We start from the raw sequence: 25,086 nt of genomic DNA, 5'->3' as shown, positions 1-25,086 counted from the left end.
ACGTTCCCATTACCTTCCCCTGGCATTTTGTTCTACATTTTCTACTATAAAAAATATAAACTTCTTAAAACTGCTACATGTTTTTATGTTTGCTCAGTGCATTTAAGTTGTCCCCCTTCCTAATCACATAAAGATGACAATTTTGTTTCCCAAGTGTCTATTCTGTCTTCAAATGTAAAATGCTAGACAGCTCAAACACTTAGCTGCAAAGACAACCCCTTTGGAACTACAATTAAAAAAGCTACAACCTTCAAAAATGTAAGGGCATTGAGAACAATCCTCACATTTTCTCATTATTTTAATTTTATCCCCATTTTTAGTACCATATTTGTATTGAGTTCAAAGTGTTTTTTTTTTTAATTTTTCCTTCTGTTATATACTACTGAAGGACCTAGTCACAATTAACTGACAGGTTCCAAAAATGCCATTCCAATTCTTATCCAAAATATTCTTAACTTTACTACTAACAGCACTGTAATTTTATAGCTCTACAAAATCTACGAAAATCATTTACTCTGTTGTTCTTAAAAGGGTTGAAAGTGTGTGGAAAATCCAAAATAGGAGGGTGTATTTCACTCTTATTAGTAAGAATTTCCTGACCCAGTTCTTCTACCAAAACATTCCCTGTAGAACCTTCAACTCCTCGGCAAAGGTTAACTTGTCCGTAATGATCCTAGGCAATCTGACCATTTGTCCTTTAACCGTCTTCCACTATGGGTGGCTGCTGGTAAAGTGCAACAAACTGTTATATGGATAGGCTCCACCACATCAGGTTCCTTTCAGGTCTGCTGAGAAACCAGGTCTATCAGCTCATCAGTGGGTGGGACCAACCAGGATGTAGAAGAGCCAACCCTGAAAGTCTCAAAAAATACAGACTCATCTGGGGAGGGGATCTTCAGTGAACCAACCCTCTCTCTGCTTCATCAATTTGATAATATCTCCAAAGGAAAAGTCATTCAGAGATGATCTTGGGGATCCCTCCCCTCCCTCAAAATCTGTATCCTCAGTGACAGACTCTGGAGAGGAGTCAAGATGCCTAATCTTTGCAGGACGGTTTCCTATGTCCCTTCCCACTGAAGTATCTGAGGAAAGGTCAGAATTAGAGGGGGAACTCACCAAGTGAGAACCCTTGAGGCTTACAAAGGCTGACTGTCCCTATGAAACAATGAGGAGCAGATATAGCCATAGGGTCCAAGGGAGGGGGGGTCAGGACAGAGTCAAGGGGGAATGAGACACCTCCTGTCAAGACCTGGACAGGTCCATCTCAAAAGCTGAAACTGCTATCACAGTCAAAGTTGCACCCCATGACCTGAAGAGGCCAAAGAAAGAACATTCCCAGCACCAACCAGACTCAGTTTAGAGGCAGACATCAGTGCTGAACTGCCCGGAGCTGAAACACCTAAGGGTAGGAAGAGCTCCAAAAATCTCACAGTTGACCAGACCCCCAAGCCTTGGCCCTGACACCTATCCTGATCTGATGAAGTTGGAGTTGAAAGAGTGAGGGAAACAGTTGGTTAAGTTGAAAGTGCTGTTGGTTCTGGCAGGGGTGCCTCTAGGTTACTGTGGGCACTTGATCCAAAGTTGGTACCAGTACAGGAGAGATTATGGCTGGGATGAGTGGGACCAGACCTGGAGCTACCAATGTGGTAGACACCAGGAGGACCCCCAGTTGGATCTGAGTATGGAAAAGCTTCCACATCCTGTTGATGTCTGTTTCCAAGAGGCTCCTCAATGACCAAAAGGATCTGAAGGAAGATGCCACAGAAGGTGGTCTGGATGAATGATGCAGTTGGATTTAGGTGATTTTCTTTCAGGTTCTCTAAATTTCTTCTTCTTTGCTGGCATCCAGACAGTGGACTTATTAGTCATTAACGGAATTCTTGCCTAAGGTGACAATTTCATTGGCATTTTCATTCTAGCTTCAGTTTTCACACTGGGAGAGTTGCAATTAAGCTGTTGATCAGTTTGCAGCCATTTTGGAAGTCATGAATAGACATATTTTGAGATTGTAAAGTTAACAAGTTATTTTGGGAACCTGTGGTTATGATACGTATGTCTTGCTCAAGTTGTGCTATAAGTACTGCTTTGCCAATGCCTGCTCTAACTTTTTTTGTGAGAAAGGGAGAAATTGTTCTTGCCTACAACAGTAAGGAGTTGACATTTTTCCTGGTTTTGTCTACGTGGACATAGAAGTTGAGGGTCTAGTCTAGCTAAATATTTAAAGATACCCATTACTGCTGTCTTTGATGCTGAGTGGTACTGGAGCTTTCACCATTTTTTTTTTGGAGTTAAGTAGGAGTTTATTTTCACTTAATCAGATGTTCAGAGAGAAAAGGTCATGTTCAAGTTGTGTTTATAATTTACTATTACAGTAACCCTCCACAAAGAATTCTGCTCAGTGATATTTTATTTATATAATATTGTACTTTTGATTATTTTGCATTTTTGTTGGTTATACTTTCTTTAGCTATAGTTCTATATTATTTTGTCGGTATTGTCTTCCAAAAACTTGGAACATGGTATGCCATTCATATCTTGTCCACCAGAAGCCCCTACTTGTAAAAGTGTCATTTAACAACCATTGCGGGAGGGATTAAGTCCTCATTGCTGAAAAACAAAAAGAAGCAGAAAGAACAACACGAGTCTCTTCCTGCTTAGATGGAGGTATGACTTCTTAAAATGTGTTATTGGTGGGTCTTAAAATGTAGCATACTTCCATCTAAACAGGAAGAGATTTGGCTGTGGACCATCACTTCTTATTGCATGGCACAGTGGTTAACATTGCTGCTTTTACATCACTTAGTGAATTAGTTTGATTTGCAGCTAGGGTACCTTCTGTGCATACTCAAGTCCTCACTAAGTCTACATGAGTTTTCATTGCGTACACCAATTTATTCTCATATTCTAAACACCTGCCACAGGTGAAGAGACAGTTTTCCACACTGTCTGTAAATGTGACTGTAATGTGTAAGGTAGTGTGATTTTCTCTCAAGAGAGGCTGCAGTCCCATCCAACACTAGTTTCACTGCCTTGGATTGAGCGACTGTTGGAAGAAGCACATGCTCCCCCACGATTTTGAGCTATATTAAGTGGGTGACAGGAGAATGAATGAATAATATTCACACTGCACAGTCTATCATCAGTCCTGCTGCATAACAAATTTCTCAACAGGAGAGAACAGCTATAATTGGAGATCTGACACTCCATATCCTTGATGGCCATTCAATAACCCGATTCTATTCCTGAATTTCATCTGCAGGCCTTGTGGAGCAAATTTAACTACTCCAGCAGCAGGTCAATACCTGGATAATGTCTTAAATTGTGTTATTGCTAAATTACTTACTTTCAGTTAATAAGAATATGAAGCTGTTACAATTCAAATATCTCTGCTGAAGCATGCTGCCTTTAATCATAGCAAAGACATTTCTATGAAAATTCAAAATTACTCTTACGTCTGTGTGTATTTCTGTAAACTGTAAGGCAAAATAAATTTCAAACTTGTCATTAAATATTATCTGATAAAACAGACACAAAACAGTGCTTCAGACATATTTATTGCATAAATACAACACCAGGGTTTACAAGATGTCTGCAAGTGAAATATATGGGTGAGCTGAAATACTGCAGAATTCTGGAATGGAAGGAGACACACACACATCGAATCATTCTTTGCTGTAGAATACTTTACCAAGAATCACTGATGTTACAATGGCTATGCCAACTACATTAATAGAATACAAGACTTATACAAATCTACACATTTACAGTGATTTCTTGAATTAATTTTATTTTTTAGAGCTTCCATTAGGACATCAATTACATTTTCAGAGTCTAATATCCACTGTGAATTTGACAGCAGATACATTTATATAATTCATTAAATGTTACAGAATAACTGTTGATATGAAGAAAAGTGTGCTACTTAGGTTTTGAGATAAAAGAATGCCTGGTGAAGTAATTTGCTGACGTTTCCAATGGAAGCTCTACCATGTAAATACTGCTAAGGTGCTGCAAACTCTACAGACTAGTTATAGTAGTATGAACATTCTTAATAAAAAAAATGAAGAGGTAAAAATATGAACCACAAATATGGAACTGTACACAGAGGCGGTAGAGCTTGGGGTCAGGTAGTGCAGTTCTGACCTCCTCCTCTCCCCAGCACATATACATACTTTTGGTACATTCTTCTGACAGTATTTAAACACCAACACAGCATAAGAAATTTAACTAGGTAAGAGTTCAACCCATATATTAAAGCAAGTTAAGAATCAGTACTGCAGTTAAAGTACTTTCAATGTACTGAAAGTATTGATAGCTCCATGGAAACAATATATTATGATATAAAATTCACTATATTCCATCATATTTACTACCCAGCACAGTGTTTTAACACCTAAAATTTAAACATTTGTACGGCATGTGAATGTACCGTACCACCTTTTTATACACTGATAAAATTAGTTATATACCCAGAGACCAAAACTGTGTGAACATTCATGAAATTAGACTACACTGCATCTGGAAAAGTGTCATTATACAGATGTAGTCTAATCATCAGAACACAAGAATTCTATACCACAACCATTTTAGAACACTGTGACCACATACCTAATCAAAATGATTCAAGTTCGGCTTACTTTGCTGTAATGCCACAGTGCTTACAAATGCCTACAATGCACTTTGTAAATTCCAAAAGGACTTAACCTGCATAAGCACTTCAATTTACAAATTATTCTCTTTAAAACAGCTTGACATAGGCTTTCAATCTATAATCCACTATTTACATATGTCTCTATTCATTTCTAAACACTTGTGGTGATTACACTGAATAGAAAAATCATATGAGCAACCACTAGCAGAATTTAACACTACCATAAATGCTCTAACTGGTTTAAACAATTTAGCAGATTTTGTAATTCTGCACTATAAATCATCTATTTTATACATCTATTACATAATTCTTTACATGAAAACCAGATTTCAGACAGCAGTTCATTCTGAAAACTGACTAGTAGCATACTAGGAAATGTGGAAATCTATCTACTAAATACCACAATAAATGTGACTGTACAAATATAGCCTTTCATTATAAAAGACACTATAGTTACAGCAGACATCTGCCTTATTGACACAGAGAAATAATAAATATGTTCTTACTACATTAGTTCACCAAAATAATATCTTTCTTAATGGGTCCTTTGTAGGGTTCATATTTTCAAGCAATTATCAAAAAAATTTGAAGATAAATATTCAGGGATGCACGCATGCCTGTAATGATGAACTCTGTGATATAACGGAGGTTACACATGCACGTATATCACTACAACATGCCAGTTTATCCCATGCCACCAGAGAGCACCTTCCTGCAAATAAAAATAATGATGATTTAACACACACATCATTAACCAATTAACATGCAAATGCATACTTGGTTAAACATGTGGTGAAATCTAAATGCCAATACTAGTGAAGAAACTACGATCTTCAAGGGAGATTTCTGACCTATGAAGAAAGGTCCTCTCACACATCAATAATTATAGTAAGAATGCATCAGTTATATCACTCAAGGAGGGCCCTCCTTGCCTGGTCATTGCAGAAATGAATCCCAAACAGTAAATACCAACATGGAAGGAGCAATAGGACCACATGATCAATGAATTAAGAAAGCATTGACCCAGAGCAGCATTTTCTCAATTAAGGCCCAATTCCTGGCATCAAAGTTAAGATAATAATTGATGAAGGTGTGCACTGATGACCAAGTGGTCACAGCACAAACATCGGCAATGGAGACAGTCTAGAAGCAAGCAATAAAGTCAGCAATTCTTCAAGTGAAGTGAACATTACATGCAGTATTTGTAAATAAGAGTCAGATGCCAGATTAAAAAACAAAAAACAAAGCAGTTGGAAAGCCACATAAAAAGTATCTGCTTGACCACCATGAGCCCTTCCATCCCTAACACAAAAAGTAACTGGTCTATCTTCCTAAATTTGCACAACCATTTTGAGTAACACCTGAGTTGTTAATGTACATCCAGGTTATGAAAGCCCCCCAGTTTTTATCACCGTGGAGGACAAATGGGAGGTGGGTACATAGGTTAAAGTATGATTTTAAAGCCACCTTTACAGGAAAACATGAGTTTGCCCTGACAGGCCCCCTGTACCTGTAAAAGACCAGGGGTAGTTTCTTGACCTAAAAGCTTGAAGCAGAGATCTTACATGGAGAAAGGAAGGGTGCATCTCTCAACCATAAACCTCCAATCTCATGAGCTAGAGAGATTATTCAAAGAAGAAGGGAGATGCAGCACTCTTAAGGAACTGCCTAACCAATCAGTATTGGACCATAATCCTTCCCTCCACAAACTCATAGTACACAAGGATAGCTTACACATGCATCTCGAACACAGAATAACCAAAGCATAAATCATATAGATGTTTAGGATAAGTAAAGACAGTCTAAAAGTTGACATAAGGGGGTAGTGCACAGTACCACTCCACCCAAACTAACCGTTTCCACATGAAGGCATAAAGGTTAAACTTATGACTGAAGGGCTTTCTAGCAGCCTCAATAATCTTTGAGGCCCTAACTAGAAATCTAGAGGGATCAAGTGCTCTACATCAAAAGCCAAGCCTCGAGTTGGAAATAGATGTCGCTTCCAACCATTGGGATAGCCCTAACTTGGACTGGAAGGGTTTCCTGTATCATTTGAAATCTATGAAAGCCCTGGAAGACTTTGTCTGAAAGATCATCAGAGTCAGAAAGACTGCTCTGACCCCAAATTGATATTATTCAAGAAGGGCCACACTCCTTGCACTGTGTGGAAATGTAGGTGAGCTCCTCCGCCTGCGTAAAAAGTATATATCATTGCAATCCATGAGGAATGATGTTGCACAAAAGGAAGATCAACCAGAAAACTGGTATGGGCTGCACACCTCTCCAGAGCCTAATGACAGGAGTACAGCACCAAAACAAGGTACATGAATGAATGTTGAAGTCTCTGAATGTCATACTCCATTGCAACACCCACAACCTCAGTTATGCATCAAGAACATGGAAGCCCTTAACTCCCAAAAGCATAGCAGAGTACAAGCCTGGACCCTGTGTGCATCCTTGCCTGGATAACCAAGTCCTTCTTCAACGTCAGGAATGACCACTACTGAACATATTTCAGCTTTGCACTTATAAAGGCAGTCCCCTGAGCAGAACACAGAAAGAACTTCCCACAATCTACAATGAATTCCCATGGACTGAAACTACAGGATCACTCACTGAAGGGTCATTTCCAGGAATATCTGGATAGGATATCACCTTGGTAAAGACTTTGGGCAATTAAAAAAGCTCAGATGACGGCACTATGTATAAGAAATGATGACCACACACAACAAATCAGACAAGTTTTTGTGTCAACCCCAATACAGATGTGCCAGGTGATTATTGTGTCTAGGGACACCATCTGGACACTCTATAGAAACAAACATATAAGCCTCCATAGGGTGACTATCCAAGACAAAACTTACTGGACTGTTAAAGTTGCTGAAGTCCACAGCAGGATGGTACTTATCTGTTCCATTCAGGATCAGAAAGAAGCAAGAGTAAACTTCCATCCTTTACAAAAATGTGACACCCTCTACAGTTCCTATGAGTAGAGTCTGGGTCTGGCCCAAGAGCTCCCCAGTGATGAACTTATCTGCTAGTGCAGCTCTTGCTGTAGAAGAATTAATGAGTTTCAAATATGGATGTCTGATGTCATGAACTCAGAACATGGGCAGTTCAAGAGTATCATCAGGACTGCAGGACTTGAACAGTAAGACCATGTAACATTTCATAACCTATCTCAGGCAGCACAGAAGCCTTTTGTACTTTAGGTATTACACAGGCTCAGAAGAAAAACACAGAGGTAGAGGAAGGGATATCATAAAAGCATTCCACAGAGATCAGGGTTTGCTTTCCTGTTACAAGGCTGAATAAAAGATCTTGAGCAGGTTCAATAAGCAGCACTTCCACAAAAAAAAAAAAAAAGGGGGGGGGGCTTCCAAGATCTTGTTCCCGTACTCCTGCTAGCCTCATCCATTCCATTTTGTACATAAAAATACTTGAGCCAATAAATCTTTGCTAGCCAGAGAGCCTCCACAGTCAAAGTTACAATTTCTTTTCAATGTTGGCCTAGATCCCGGATTCCAAAATGCTCCCAAGCCATTCTAGAGATCTTCTAACCAAGCAGGACTGGAACTGAGGTAGGCAAGATGGACAATTGAGAAGACTATGCTCCAAGTGGCACAGGAGTAAACTCTCTGAAGCCTTGGACTCCCTACCAGGTGGCAAGGTGTCAAAATACTGTAGTCTTTGAGACCTATACTGGATCAAAGAGATCACATACGACTCCATTATAGGTTCACCGGTTCACAGGCAAGTACTAAGCTAGCTGCTCTTGCAGGGCCATTTTAAGCCTAGCCAATTCTCCTTCAAAGGTGTGAATCAAACCCTGTACCTTGTGTCTTTATGGTAAACACCTTAACCATTATACCAACCTCCATAATACAATGCTTGGTTAATTCTAATACCCACTTACGTAAAGGCTCAAAGACAACGTCCGTTTGGGAGATGAAAAGGTAAAGTCACAAAACCTTCACACTGCTTGGACAACATCCTTAGTAACTGTCTCCTTGCCAAGATATCCAAGAAGACCTCAGACCTCTTTCCCAGAGATTCCAGAAGGCATGTCTAAGTAATCTGGAGGGGAAGCAAAGGGGGTAGACTCATTTTTGTCCATCTAAGATACTCTGGCCTTAGGGTCATCAGACTCCACACAAAAGCCCAAAGGTAAGGAAGTTATGCTGACCCCAGTACCTGTTAAGATGTGCTCATGTGCACTACCATGTGAAGGCAAGCATGTGAATAACATACAATGGGTGTCAGGTGGAATGGAACCAGCATGTGATAGCATTCTAGCCAAAACTGGTATGGGCTAGAGAGAAGCCTCTGATGGCTTCAAACCATATTCCCTAATATCCTGCACCTCTGTCTCAACCTCCCATCAATGTTTGTTGTATATCTAGTTTCTGAGTCAAAAGCCAAACATGACTCGAGGGATCCCTCCTCAACTAGAATCTGCCAGCTCAATTGGGCTGGGGCCCATCCTAGGAGAGGAGCCCTCAGTCTCATGTGCAACCAGTCCATGACCTGATGAGTATACAAATGCAGAACTTCACCAATGATAACAAAGAAGGTAGCCTGAACTACACTGAGCAGCCAAAAAGTACTAGCAGGCTAGTAGGACTTGTGCTTGTATAGCTAGTGTTTTAAATCACAATGTGCTCTGAAGCAGGAATATGCAAGTCCCTGAAAGTGGATCTTCTAAAATTTTTGCTGCTAGAAAAGATGAACCAAATCAAACCATGGACCCATCAAAAAAGCCTTTGATATTTTGGTTTACAAATGCAGCAGCACGGTATTCAAAGAATCTTCTTACAGCAGAAAATTACATCTGCAAGTACACTGCTTTGCAATGATGAATGCAGTTCTGTTTATGTAGAAACAAATGCTCCTTAGACTGAGGCACATTTCAGACAATGTACTTGCAGGAAGTGGCAACATCCCTTATCCATACAGATGACAGAAAGCACAATAAATTAATATGTATTTTACATGGCTTTCTTTAATAAATCTAAGCAAATCACTAATATATACAGTAGGAGGAAAATGTTTGTTTTATTGACAGTATTTGATTTACCGGCTCTAAGTTTACCCATTGAACGGCATTCTTGTCAAGCAGCTATTCCGTGAACCCTAACCCCCAAATGTCATTTTTATCGAACAGGCAAATCATCATAAGGAAATTCATTGAAATATAATGTGAGGAAGTACTGCAGTGCATAACGTAAACTAAATAAACCATTTTATAAATTTGCCCTTTTACCCACGGTAATGCGATCTTGGAGTTGGAATATATAGTTTGGGGGGGGTGTGGTGGGCACAGCCCCCCACCTTGGTGGGTTGCAGCAAGGTGGAGGGCTGCACCCCCACACCCCCCAACTATACATACCAACTCTGAGATTGCACTACAGTGGAGAAAAGGGCAAATTTATAAAAAGGTGTGTTTAGTTTACATTATTTACTGCTGTACTTCTTTGTTGTTGGCCAACTATTACACTTCAATGAATTTCCTTACAATGATTTGCCTGTTCGATAAAAATTACGTTTGACAGTTGGTGTTTGTGGAATAGCCATTCGACGGGTAAACACAAACCTAATTTACCACAACAGAATGATAAAAACAAAGTTAAATTTAGATTTTCCTGCCAACTATTACACTTCAATGAATTTCCTTACAATGATTTGCCTGTTCAATAAAAATTACGTTTGACAGTTGGTGTTCGTGGAATAGCCATTCGACGGGTAAACACAGAGCTAATTTACCACAACAGAATGATAAAAACAAAGTTAAATTTAGATTTTCCTTTATCACAGAAACAAAATGCATAAAATCCATTTCAAAAGGGGAAAACCACTTGCAGGATTTGAAAATGGAATATCATATGTAGAACAGATCTGAAATCTGCACCAACTTTCTGAGAAAGTACATACCATTTTGATTTCTAAAAGCACTTAGCAAGGAAAGTAACATTTGAAGAGTTAAAGAAGGGAATATATCTTTAGCAGTTTCCTAATACACATACTGTGTATACATGTATATTCAGTTTAGTTGTATATTAAAACATAGCAATGAATAAGCACATGTCTGAGCAGACTGCTCTTGCTGGACTTTGCTACCAGGCAACATCTATATATAAACATTTTAATACATGAAGCACCACCTAAAACATTCAGGTGCCTTCTCACCAGGGTGAGAAAAGTCATTTCCATGAGGTAATCACCACACACGTGCAGTTTGTAACATGTTTAGAACTAATGTTTCTTATATCTGGCACATCAAAACATTGTTCACTAAATAGCATCACAAATCATGAGTATGACAGTGTATAAGGTCTACATTTCTACCATCAATTTAGGCAACTCCTAGACTGGTTAGTTTCTACAGGACACTGCAATGCAAAAGCTACTACTTGTTAGATGTTACTCTGATGAACGACCATTATGCCAAGTACCTAATATTACTGCACTCTCTTGTTTTGATGCAAGCCTTTATTGCAGGAAGATCTAGGAGAGAATCCAAAGAAGTAAACAAAACCATACCTCACAGACATGGGAAATTATAAAGGTCCTTTGACTGAGGACAATTAAGACCAAATATCATGGAGGACTTCAGAATCAAGATATAATCTGCGGCATCAGGTAACTGTATGCAAAGATCAGACATAGATGCTGTGCAAATAACAACAACAGCCAAATTCTGAAGATGGTTGAAAAAAATACACATTGCTCTAGTAAAATGCTCTAAATTCTGTCTTATTTAAAACAAGTCAATCAGCAGAGATACTGTTTAATGCACTACCCAACCTAATAAATTATGCAGAGACACAAGTAGTTTCATGCAAAACAAACAGTAAGTGCCTTCAGGAGAGTAAGCCATCATACCACATGGCAACTGACCCAAGAATGGTTCTCAATGAAATATAATCTTCACGAAACACAAGTGCCGTGTATACTTGCAACATCCTAACACAAGATATTAACTGCCAAGAAAAAAATACTGATTTTTCTAAGACATCACAACACTCAATAACCATTTGATAAACTCTTTTAATGATTCAAGGCTAGTGCTCACCCCTCAGATGATCTCCAGCAGATGTTGGAGACATGCATAGTCCTAGGAATGGCAGAGGCATTGGTCGAGTCACCAGTGATGTGGGATGATACACCATGAGTGTGTGTAAAACACCCACTCCTAGCAGCAGTATGATCCTGCCCCAGAACCCTCAATCTCTTCATCAACCCTGGAACAAGAAGGGGCTGGCAGACCAGGTGAATGAAGACAGGACATAGGAATCTGGGGGGAAGCTGATGGTCAGCCACAACAGCCAAACAAGTATAGTTATAGTAACTATTTAGAAATAATGTAAACAAAAAACATATATGAATATACTTCGCACCAAATCTAAGTGCTCAATTAAAGTAGCAGCAGCAGCAATGCTGGTCAGAAATAAGTTGGTGAAGAGCATGGTAATGTTTTGGCTAAAATTCTATCAGAAAGATGAAAAATAAACATATATAAAATTACTTTTTACAATCTTCTTGCGTTTTCAAGGTTTTACAGGATACTGACTTCTTTTACTCCAAGCAGTCTTATAAAACAGACCACTACTGATGACATAACTCAAATTTGTTACCAGCGCTGTTTGACAGAAGTACTGTGTAGTATTTATAAATATCCTGAATTTCACAACATATTTTAATAGTCAGTGGAACTATAGAGCAACAAATGTTGTTAAGCATAACTATGGGTAGAAGCTGAAAAAAATCTGGGCCATAAACTGATCTTACAGTCAAAACTACTGCTCTTGCAACAATGACTGGAGAATTTAATTCAACAGACTTTTAATGATCAACAGGAATGCAAAGAGAAGAAAGCTGTTGCAGGCCAAATATGAGCAGAGGCTGAATAAACAAGTTTTTATGATACACTGATTAATGTCCCCAGCATTAGTGTAAATGAGTAATATTAGCTTTCTTTTCTACCTTAAAATGCTGTGCTGTGAACAGCTAAGGGCAGTGTAGTGGCTCCATGGGTAAAGCTACTGCCTCACTGTTCCATAGTCCAGGGTTCAGTCTTAATCTCTAGTCACTGTAATGGTGGGTTCTGCATGTTCTGAATGTGTGCACACGGGTTTTCTTCATATCTCAAAAAGATGCTAGCTGAATTGGTTACTCTGAACTGTACAGCTCCAGTGCCATTAGTCTGAGAAGAATGCAGCTGGTTGACACATAAACTAAACCAAACTAAACTCTGACATGATTTTGTTTTCAGCTCAGGATTTTTTAGTCCTGCAATACAACACAACATCATGATGCAGTTGTCTTTTCTTTTCCTTAAGTGTCCAGTCTCCTCTGACTGAACTACAGTAACCTGAAGCTAAGCTTTTCTGAGACAACATGCAGTAGTTTTTTAAATAATCTTTATAGTTGCAAGCGCCAAGAGTTTTATGATCACTTTATTGATTTAACATGTAAAAATCATTAATTTGCTTGTTTTTTTTTAATATTTCCACATCCTCTCTGCATTGTTTTGTGCACATGCGAATGCTTCCTTACAAAAGCAAGAAATTAGTCACTGCTTTTTGCTAGATGAAGAACAGCTTCATAAGGCTATGTCTATAAACCTAAAATTAACAAAAAAATCCAGTGTGTGTCATTAAAAACTACTGAGAAGTGTCTTAACTCCGTACAAAAGTGACAGGTTCAGGTTATTGTAGATATGTCATAGGGGACAGAGCAATGGATACGAAGGAAAGGTAAAGTATCACCATACTGGAGGCAAGTAAAATTTGATTGTGTCAATACTTCGGCTAAAAACAAAATCACATCAGAATGATCACTCAAACACTATTTCTGGAGTATAACAAAAATGACACAAACAAATTTGAGTGACGCAGCAGTCTTGGAACAACATACAACACCAGCATGTGCTAAAATGATTGTTTCAATTTCTGCCATAGCTATCTATTACACACATTTTCTGAACCTACTGCATATACACCAAATGCACACGCCTCGCTTCTTCAATTTCAGCTGCATGAGAAGATGGTTCTCTGCAGGTAAGGTGCCTAAACGAGTGAAGGTTGTGACACAGTTTACACTGGAAGTTCATGGGATGGTGAATGTAAAAAAGGAAAAGAATATCTGAAGGATATCAGTAGCATGTCATTCATTTTTTAAGTAAAAATGAAATGTGCACAGTACCTGTTCACACAGAACTGTGCAAACCATCATGGATATTTTTGGCAGTGAAAATGAGTAAAACCATTATCCTCACTGCTGTGGGGCTGTACAAGAATGCTTCACTTGGCTTACTGTTTCTTTTGCAAATGAAGAGCTCCTGTACAACTATATTACTGGCACAAAAAACTTCTGTAGAGACCACATTAAATGTGCAGCTGCAAGTTCATGTCATGGCCATGAAATCTGTATTTTCCCCAATAGTTACACAAGTAGAAACCAGACAGACCATATATGTTAGCAAGGGGGAACAGTGACATCACATTTCCGCTAGTAATGTGATTTCAAGGCATACATGAAGGAGAGTCACCTGGGGCAACTGAAATTAGAATTCACATTCTGTGAATACAAGGCCTTTTGGCTTTTTAAGCTGTTATTGTGTGGTAGTACAACTTATATGAGACACAAAGATAGTCTTTTTTTTCCTTTTGCTAGCCCTTTCAGACAGCTAACTAGTATCATTAGTCTGCCAACCATACCATTCTTTTAGGACTTTGTAACATCTGACTGATGCACAGAAGGTTGTCTATCTTAAGTCCACAGACTCAGTTTCAAAATTTTTTAAAAATCCCAACTACTATACAATAACATTAATGCCCAATCTTTCCCTTTTGTTTGTTATCTGATGACTTCTATATCCAATAAATTTTTCTAATGTAAAAAGTAAAACTGAAATTAAGTCTAATGATATTTGGTAGGTCTTCTCTTAAAAGATGTACAGTAAAAAATCTACAGATAAAAAGGCAAAGACAACAGACTGGAAAGATGGACAAAAATCTGTCTGGCAGTGCACTGGCATTAATTGCAATCCCTTTCATTCACTGGATGGAATACTCAAACATCATCTGTCTCAAGAATGTTATGCCGGCTAACGGTAATACTAGGCTGTACGGCTACTCCAACATATAAGCATTAAAAAAAAAAAAAAAGCTACTCTCCCCAGACAAAATACTATCTCATGTGATTTGCTAGCATTAAAATTATTGCCACTGCTAGAAAAGTCCTAAAAAAAAAACATTAAGTGCTTTTTGGATCATGCTGCTGCTGCCCAGTCTAAATAAAAAGTGCAGTTCCAGAAACTTTTCCACCTATATGACTGAGGGTGAGATACATTAATAATAAACACTTCTTTCCTAGAAACGTTTTTTTTTTTTTTACAATTCACTGTACGTATACTTGCAGAACAGATAAGCAAATGGTTATCACTAGTCTTCAAGTATAAAGCTCTGTTACAAAGAAGCAAAATATTGCACATTTAAAGCCCATTTCTGTACATTTTAAATCAAAACGTCTTCAAAAGCATTTTGCATTTTAAATAATTTCTATCGCTCTGTAAACTCTTGTTCTGGTGAAGGAGCATACGTCAAAGATGTTATAGGTTGGCCTGTGTTTAATCTTGCTGGTACTGGAGGTCTTTGAGTTGTTACTATAGGAATCGAAGCAGGGGCATTAATCCTCCAGTCACTTCCCAAAGGTAAATCCATACAAGAAAATGCATTCTTTCCAGAATCCTGTTGCGCTGAGAAACTTATTGAATCAAAGCTGCTGACCTGCAGGGAGTTTACATTTTTCCTTTTTAGCTTTTCACTGAAGCTATCATCATCAAAGGTTACCCAACCTTTGTATTTTGCATTTTCACATGCAAAAGGATTTTCTTGAAAGGATGATGTGTTAGCCTCTGGTTCAACAGAAAATGTTACCCTGTCTTTGGAAAACTCAGAGGGTAATGAAGAGGTAAATGGATTAGCAGAAAATGAGCTCTGTGTATTAATACTGGTCACCAATTCAGATTCTGAACGTACAGTTCTAAATGGATTAGAAACAGACTGTTCAGGCTGTGAATGTATAGGCCCAAATGGGCTAGAAACAGGTTTTTCATTAAAGGGGTTACAGCCTAACATCTTTGCTTCTTTTACAAAAGGGTTAGGAGAGGAACGAAGTCTTTCTTGAGAACTACACTGTTGGAGTACTGTTGGCATGCAGTTGTCAGTTTCCTTATTATTCCAACATCTTTCCAGTGTCGATGCTTTTTGCAGTGGTTTTGGTCGTTTTACCACTGAATTAGGAAATGTATGAGCATGTGATGACTGCAGCATAGTTCTTCCACTTGATGTATGGATTGCTGGCCTGGATTTCTGGAAGTCAAATGAAACTTCTTCAAAAGGGTCATCTAATATATTCTGTGTTCTAGCGCCATAAATTCCATTTGTTTTTCCCTACAAAAAACAGTTTTGATGAATGTGTTAATACAATGGTACTCCTTAACAAAGAAGTGCAAATTACATTTTATGGTTAATTCAGCATGCAAAACAAAAAAAACTATAATGACTGCAGTTAAATAAAATAAAGTAGATAGACAGAAAAAATATATTTAGTAACAAAGTACATGTATGAGGCATTATTTAAAGCAATACTTACGAATTAATCTTTGTGAGAAAAAATATTAAAAATAAGAAAACATTACCATAGTAAAGTTATGTAAAGTTTAGGCATTCGCTATGAAACATGACTGTTAGCATGAAGACAGAACAATGAATCGAAGACCAGGTGAAGAAAAGCTTGTCCAAACAGTATACCTAGTTGGCACAGGTTTATAGGTAAATACTAAATCAGTCTGCAGACTATTATACACTTAGCGAATAACCATACAGTGACCACAGGTGAGAATCAAATCCTGTATTTTGTATGTGTTAGATAAACACCTTAACAATTATGCATCCCCCAAAACCTATAAAAATGCCCATAAAACCCGAAAAAATCTGAACCCCTCTATCGACATTCTATCAAGCATTTCATTTACCAGGCAAGACATAGAAGTAGTCTCTATTTCTAGACACTCTGTCAGATTTGTTCATTCATTTGATCACTGGGTAAATGAGATGATACAGAAAAAGCTTTTCAGCCATGATCCACTTCTAAATTTACCAGTGTTAATGTACATCTGTCCTGCACAACTGTTATATATGTCCCATGCTCTCAGATTCTATTAGTATTTTTAAACTCATATACGCACTACTACATAAAAATACTGCCACGCTTTCAAACTGCCTTCTTCCCCCAAAATGTGTTCTGTTGTCCAAGACTTTTTTTTCTTTAAATAATGGCCACTCCTGAACTCCAATTAATTCTATGAAATATATGAAAGTTTCTGTCAAGCACTCCACAAATTCTCTCTAACATATACATTTCTTGTGTTTATTTATATGCTGCCTCTCACAGCTCCAGGGGCTCCATTTGGAGTTTATAAGCTAGCCCCTTTCCCAGGTACACTGGTTTTCACCATTTCTTAAAATTGAACTAGTTGTTGACTTTACTCAACTGTCTATATAATATACATACATACATATATATATATATATATATATATATATATATATATATATATATATATATATATATAGTATTTAGCTTTATCTTTGTGGCTCAGATTGTGGTTGAAAAGAGTTTGTGAAGGACCAGCACACTTCCCAGCTATTCAATAAACAAATTACAAATAAAATTAAGCTTGAATCCATAGCAAGGAGGGATGAAGCACTGACTATTACTCAGATTACCCAAGACTGATTAGTGGTTTAAGTGCTGGCAAGCCTGGTGGGGAAGATGGAAAAGAGTGGCCAAATACAGCTTGCCCATCCTGAAAGGGAAAGAGAGACAGTCTAACCCACTGCAACACAGGTACCTAGTGGAGTAAAACATTATGGTATGCATCAACAAGTCAGGATGTACACGATCATGCCCAACAATTCACATGGTAGCCTTCATTTGTTATATGTGGGAATGTGCATGCCCTCAGGGGAAAACGCTGCAATATTCCCATCTGTGAGTGCATACATCAGCCACCAAGGAAAGGTGTTGGCTTTAAACTGTAAAACTGTTAAACTGTAAAACCCTTGACTGTTACCAGGGCAATGTCCTCTCATGACTGGATCTTATCCTTTAAGGGAACAGTGGGAAGGGTAATGGCTGTCTGGGATTAAAAATATAAAACAAATTATATTTATTTTTTTTTATTTATTTTACATTTGTTGACCGGGCTAGTCTAGCTGGATACATTTCCATTTTCAGTAGAGGCCCGGGGAGAAAAGCTCCACACAATATACAGAAAAAAAAACATACAACATATGAAAGTCAATACAACAAAAACAGCAGGATCAATGTAAAGACAATAAAGAAAGTTAGCAGGCAGAAAAAAATTTACAAATAGGAACTAACATCATTACCTATAAATGAACTAAATAAAGGGTAACAAAATCAGGGAAAGGTGAGTTAGGAAGTAAAAAGAAGATATTTTTGAAAAGAAGGGAAGGAAAGAAATAAAACAAATATATAGTAGGGAGGAGAAATGGGAGCAAAGTAAGAAGAAGAGAGCAAAGTAAAAAGAAAAGACAAGAAAGGATTAAACAAGCTTTCAGCAAAGAGGAAAAAGAGATAAGTTAGAAATTGAGATAGTTATTCATGGAAGAGGGAGAGAGATGCGGGGGAAGGAAAGAGACAGAGAAGGGGTAGAATTATTTAGTCAGGATTAGTGCAGGAACAGAGCCAGTGACTTTTCAAGTGTTCTTTTATTCTTTGTTTGAAGAGTGGCAGTGATGAGATTAGTGTTATGTCACTGGGTAGTAGATTCCAGTTCCTTCCTACTGTACTAGAAAAAAGAGAGTCACCAGCTGAGTTATTGGACTTTGTTAATCTAGCCATAAGTTTCCTAGAAGAACGAAGGGAGTTAAGATTATTGTATGGGATTAAAAGTTTTGAGAGTATAGGGGTGTTGGAAGGCTGGTGCAGTATTTTGTGGGCAATGTTCAGTTGGGGGATGAGCAGAAGGTTTTGGAATTCCAGCCAGCCTAGTTGTTTCAGGGTAATTCAGTGGTGGGTTCTGAAGGGGGGTTATATTTTGGATAATTTTGGGTGCCACTTTCTGAATAATCTCTTGGAAACTCAGACTCATAACTAAATACAATTCTGTGGACAAGGTCTCAGCAACTGGCTGTACAGAAAGAAAATGGCTTCTGAGGACCATTTGCTATACCTATGACCTTTATTTTATAACTGGAGACAACTGGCCACCTTCTATGATGCAGCACTAGCCAGACAGACATTTACATCCAATTCACAGTACTAAGGCATCAAGAAGTCTACTTATTAAATCATCATATGCTTATGGAAAAATGCTTCCATGCAAGTAGACACGCATGCTAAAATTATAAATATTTAAAACAATGCAAGAGAGGTCTCCGGAAACTTTTCCACAAGTGGCTAATGCAACTTGTTAAAATTTTCTGAAGCTTGTCAAATGCTGTTTTAAGGATGTTTAACATATTAAAAACAATCTTATAGAAGGAGAATCAACCAAGCCAAAATGTTCTTCTGCATGACGACAGTCATGTTTAAAAAAATGTTTTTTTTTTTTTACCTAGTATTCAAATGTTCAAACACAAAGAAACAGTTGTGAAAATGTATCAATAACCAAAAGAAAGGCAGTTGAAGGAGAATCAGGCAGGAAATGGTAAAAAAAATCCAGCTTTAATCCACTAGGCAAAACCTGTAACAGCACCAAAGATCAGATACATAAACACTTTAAAATCACACTGCGTTTTCGTTTCAATTAACTTCCTCAGATGTAAAAGTATTCAAATGTTCCTTCACTAGCTCCTTCAGTCACTGTTTTTGCTCATTTTTTATAACTGAACACATTTCCATGTAGTGTGTCAGACTTCATCCCTTCCTTCTTCCCCAGACTCTAAAGGGATTGATAATTTTGTAGAAACAACCCTGAAACAGTGGTACTATAAGGCCAAAGCTACACGAGGTATTCTAAAAAACTTCCAGGTGCCCTACACACAAAAGCATCTGAAAAATAAAGGTGTAGTACACAGTACTGCTCTGCCTGCAAACAGCGTGCAGACACTTGGTCTATATGTAGTGATGCGCCAGCTTTATAATTCTGAGTGCAAGTCTTGACCCCATTTAAATTGTCATAATTTGCACAAGCAGAGGTGCTTTCAAAAAGTACAGTTGTGTACACTTACCATAAATGTAGATATTCGAGTGTATTCACTGTTGCAGTCATCACACTTGGGTTATCTGCCTGCAGGTAGCCCTTAGTCAGCCCGAATACCAGAGTCTTGGGATTTCGTCATCGGATGCTGTTGCCTCTTCCATGACGTCAGGTCGTCAGGGGTATAAAACATGCAGCCGATGCCATTACATCAGTTTTTCTTGCCCTAGATGTCAGGAGCCCCCAAAATAGGAAGGTATTACATGGTGTGGAACACCTCCAGTAAAAAGTAAATACCCCTGCCATAAAAGATGGCCATAAAAAGAATAGAGAAAGCCAGGGGGCTGGATGGAGGGAAACCAGGACTGCAACAGTGAATACATTTGAACATCTACATTTATGGTAAGTGTACACAACTGTACTATGTTCTTCGTGTTTCACTATTACCGTCATCACACTTGGGTTGATTCCCAAAGGTAAGGAGGCAGTCAAGAAGTCTTGGGGCTGGCTAGCAGGCCTTGTAAGACTGCTGTAGCAAATCCAGTTCTGGATTTAGAAAAAATAGGTTAAGTGGTAATGCTTGGTGAAGGTGTGTACAGAACTCCAGGTTGCAGCTTCCAGGATGTCCCTGGTGGGGACCCCCTTGAGAAATGCTGTAGAGGTTGAAGTAGCTCTAGTGGAATTAGTTCTGATCCCCACAGGGGTATGTTTTCCATGGTGCTTGTACCAGAAATGGATGCAGTGTGCCATCCATTTGGAAATGGTTTGCTTCGAAATGGCCTTGCCCTCTGCCCCTGTAGCAAAGCTGACTAGTAGCTGGTCAGATTTTCTGAAAGGCTTAGTCCTGTCAAGGTAGAACCTGAGCTGTCTGTGCATGTCCAAGGAGTGCAGGATCCTTTCCCCTCTATTCTGAGGATTAGGGAAAAAGGTTGGCAAATGGATGGATTGGTTCAAAGCCACACTGGATACCACCTTGGGCATAAAGGAAGGGTTAGTCCTGAGGGAAACCCTGTCAGCGTGGAAAATAATGAAGGGCTCCACCGTCATCAATGCCTGTAATTCAAGACACTCTTCTTGCAGAAGTAATAGCTAGAAGTAAGGCTGTTTTCCAAGAGAGGAATTTTAACTCTGCTGAAGCAGCAGGTTAAAAAGGGGGAAGTGTGAGCTTTTCCAGTACAAAGTTAAGGTCCCAGGCTGGGGTGGGAGCTCTCCTAGGGAGCCTTAAATTGCTAGCTCCTCTCAGGAACTGCTTTATGAGAGGGTGAGAAAAGAGAGGAGGCTCAGTATTATAATGAGCTGAGATGGCAGAGGCATGAATCTTAATGGATGAGAAGGATAGGCCTCCGTGGAGCAGCTCTGCTAGGTAATCAAGGATGTGAGGTAAGTTGGGCACAGCTGTGCCCTTTCCTTGAGACTGACTCCAAGAACAATATCTTTTCTACTTTTCAGCATAGGATTTCCTAGTACTAGGCCTTCTGGCCTCAAGGATGACGTCCAGCACCTGTTTGCTGAAGGATGCTGGTGGTGTATTCATGGGATAAGCCAGGCTGCAAGGTTTAGGGTTTGCAGCTGTGGATGCAAAATCTGTCCCTCCTGCTGAGACAGCAGGGAAGGTGTCTGATGTAGGTGCCAAGGTGGCACTGCTATCACACTGTGAAGGAGTGGTGTGGCCAGTCTGGTGCAATAAGGATTGCCCTTGGCCTGTCCTGTTTGATCTTGAGTAGTACTTTTGAGAGGAGGGGGAGAGGAGGAAAGGCATAAATTGAGAGGTTTTCCCATGTAAAGGACAGGGCATCCACCTTTCAGGCTCTGCTGTGATGGTTCCTGGTGCAAAATTTGTTCAATTGGTGGTTTTGGTGGGAGGCAAAAAGGTCCACCTCTGGAGTTCCCCACCTCTGGGTTAGAAGTTTGAATGAGTTGGGTTCCAGTTTCCACTTGTGATGGTCCAGGAGATTTCTGCTTAAGTCGTCTGCCAGTGAATTTTGATTGCCTGGCAGGAATTGAGCTTGTAGGTGCACTTGGATGCTCAAGCCTGTGTTCCACAGAGCCATGGTTAACCTGCAGAGTGGGTAAGAATGAGTCCCGCCCTGCTTGTTTATGTACCACATAACTGTGGTGTTGTCTGTTTTTATCAGGAGCTGTCCTGGAAGAATAAGGTATTTGAATACTGTCAAAGCATTCTGTACAGCTAGCATCTCTTTTTGATTGATGTGCAGGGGAATTTGTTCTGGGCTCCATTTGCCTGCCATGTGAGCCCCCACATGCATAGTCTGACACATCTATTGTCAGGGTTTGGGCAGTGAGGAGTTGAGTAAAAGGAAGTCCCTTGTTGTGGTTGCATGCTTCTGTCCACCAAAGGAACTCTGCCCTTAGACAAGGTATGATAGGAATCGCTGTTTCCAGGTCCTGAAAATGTTGACACCAGAGACTTTTTAAGTACCACTGAAGTTTCCTCATATGCAGTCTTGCACATGGAATTAGCAGAATGCATGAGGCCATGAACCCTAGGGCTTGCAGTATTTTCTTTGCAGATAGCTGGGTTTTGTTGGCCATTAGTTTGAAATAGTTTGTCAGATGGACCTGCTTTTCTGGAGTGAGGAATGCCATCTGGGAAGTTGTGTTCAAGCTTGCTCCCAGGAATACAATTTGTCGGCTGGGCACCAGTTGTGATTTCTTTTCGTTGATGTTGTATCCCAGTGAAGTTAGAAGTCTTTTTACAAATGCCAGGTGCTGAAGTAGCAATTCCTGATTGTCCGCCTGAATCAGGCAATCATCCAAGTATGGGTAGATTTGAATATTTCTCTACCTGCAGTATGCAATGGCTGGAGCCAGGCATTTTGTGAATACTCTGGGCGCAGTAGATAAGCCAAAGGGAAGTGCAGAGAACTGACAGTGCATAGAGCCTGCCCTGAAATGTAGATATTTCCTGCAAGACTCCCTTATGGGGATGTGCAGATAAGCTTCTTTTAAGTCTAGGGTGACTAACCAGGCTTCCGTGGCTAGCATAGGAAGAAGCGGTTGCAGTGTAAGCATTTTGAATTTTGGGACCACCAGAAAGGTGTCCGGAATTGATAGATCCAGGACAGGGCACCAACAGCTCTCTTTTCTGGGCACCAGGAACAGTCTGGAGTAGAAACCCTGTCCCCTCTGTTCTACTGGAACAGGTTGAATAGCCCTGATATGGAGAAGGGAAAGTACTTGTTTCTGAGCCTCTGCCCACTGGTTTGGGAGGAAGGTCTGGCAACCCGCTTGGTGTTGGCAGTGAGTGGAAGTAGAATCTGTATCCCTGGGATACAATGTTTAGAACATATCGGTCCTCAGTAATGAACATCCAGTTTTTTTGCATGAAGGGCGAGTTTTCCTCCTAAGGGTGCAAGTACTTGGGCATGGCTGGGAAGGATAATTGGAAAGTCATTGTGAACTTTTTCCATAAGGGGAAGCTTACCACTCCCTGGTTTTGAGGTGGAAATACTTCATTGTTTAGATCTCTGTATACTCTGAGACTGTAGTCTTGGTGGTCTTTTTCCCCTGGGTTTGGACTGAGAAGGCCTGAGAGGGACTGGAAAGGACCAGTTTTTTGAAGGCCAATGCCTACTGAATCTAGGTGGCTGCACCTGTAAGAAATCTTTTACTGTTTGCATAGATTTAGCTTTTTCTTCCATCTTTTTAAGAACTTCTTCTGCTTTTGTGCCAAACAAACGCTCCTGATTTAATGGACCATCTAGTAATTTTGCTTTGATATGGTCAGGCAAGACTTGTTCTTTTAGCCAAGCATGCCTTCTTAGTACAGACCCAGTGACAGCAGCCCTGCAAGATGCTTCTAAGGCATCTAACCCACATTGCAAAGTATGTTTACTAACTTGGTTTGCAGAATGCATTAACTCTTGTAAATCTTTATTTTCTGCAGAATCTGGAAGTAACACCAATTTTTGTTTAATTAGCTCCATTATATGTTGCTGGTACTTCAACATGTGAAACTGGCAATTCAAAGCCCGATGGCAAGCGTTGCAGAGGTATATACCTTCTTACCCCCATCTGTCTAAAGCTCTAGAATCCTTGTCTGATGGGGTAGGGTTTTTGGCTGTAGTAACCTTACAGCCTTTAGGTCCCTGGGAAATGGTCTGTGGATCCACAGTAGGATTCTTAAAGAGAAATTTGTGAGAATCAGGTACTCTGTAGTATCTGTCAGGTTTTCTAGGAGCTGGTGGTAAGGTGTCAGGAGTAAGACTGGACTCCAAGAAGACATCATCTACAATATCCAAGACAGGGGGTATAGCTAGAGGCCTGTGCTGAGGCAAATCTAAAAATTCCCTGAATCTCTTTTTGGACTGAGGATAGTCCTGGCATTCCCAGTGGAAATGCTCTCTTAAGGTATGCAAGGTTTCACCAAAAGAGAAATCCGCTGGAGGGGAGGCAGAGGGAATGGATTCCTCTGCATCTGAATCCTCATAGGTAGATAAGGGTATGTCCTAGTAATCAGAAGGGTCACAGTCATCAGACTCCTGGTCTGTAGAATTAGAAGGAAATTCAATTCTTTGTCTTTTGGCAGGGGAAGGCTGGCTTCCCCTAATTAGAGTAATAAGGTTTTCAGCCATTCTAAGCATTTGTTTTTGTGGCATGGGAGGATGAGCATGCGCTTTGGACGTCGGTTTTCTAGGCATAGTGCAAACTCTGGGCCAGAGAAACTCAGTAGTTTTAGTAGGAAATGAAGTTGTCCGTTTAATATGAATATCGGTAGGTTGGAATACACCCTCAAAAGCCAGTGCCTGCACAGCGTCTCTGGACCCATCCAAGGTAGAGACATCCACAGGTTCCATAGTCGAAGAAGCATCTCACGGCATACCTCACTCCGAATGGGTCTCCACAGAGGCCTGCAAATCTGCAGAAGCGGGCATCAAGGACTGCAAAGGTGCCTCACTGAGTACCGGCGGACTGGCAACAAGCTTAAAGGAAGCGTCGTCGGCAGTTTTTGACCTATGCTGTCTGTCTCTGTCTTTGTGCTTTTTCAGAAGATCGGTACTCAGATGGCTTACCAAAGCCATTTTGGAATACGCAGAATGAGAGCGAAAGAATTCAGCTACAAACATAGCCCGATGACGAATGGTTCGGGCGTTAAGGCACAAAACCGGCAGCTAGGGACATCGTGTCTGGGCCTAAACAGGTGACGCAGTAAGAATGAAAATCTTTGTGAGGTATTTGC

The 25,086-nt window shown here is 39.7% G+C and overlaps 1 protein-coding gene across 1 annotated transcript in view; it reads right to left on the bottom strand.

Moving 5' to 3' along the window:
• Positions 1-10,064: 10,064 nt before the first annotated feature.
• Positions 10,065-25,086, bottom strand: part of SYNJ1 (synaptojanin 1) — a 2,168,218-nt gene continuing 2,153,196 nt past the window's right edge. The window contains exon 32 of the mRNA XM_044071423.1: positions 10,065-16,107. Within this exon, the coding sequence (XP_043927358.1) occupies positions 15,214-16,107 (894 nt within the window). The 3' untranslated portion in view covers positions 10,065-15,213. The remainder of the gene's footprint in view (positions 16,108-25,086) is intronic.

Source organism: Protopterus annectens, chromosome 5.part0 (genome assembly GCF_019279795.1).
Source record: "Protopterus annectens isolate FY-2018-M chromosome 5.part0, PAN1.0, whole genome shotgun sequence".
Lineage (NCBI taxonomy): Eukaryota > Metazoa > Chordata > Ceratodontiformes > Protopteridae > Protopterus > Protopterus annectens.
The sequence above is the reverse complement of the archived record's forward strand: the minus strand, read 5'-3'. Positions and strand labels throughout refer to the sequence as shown.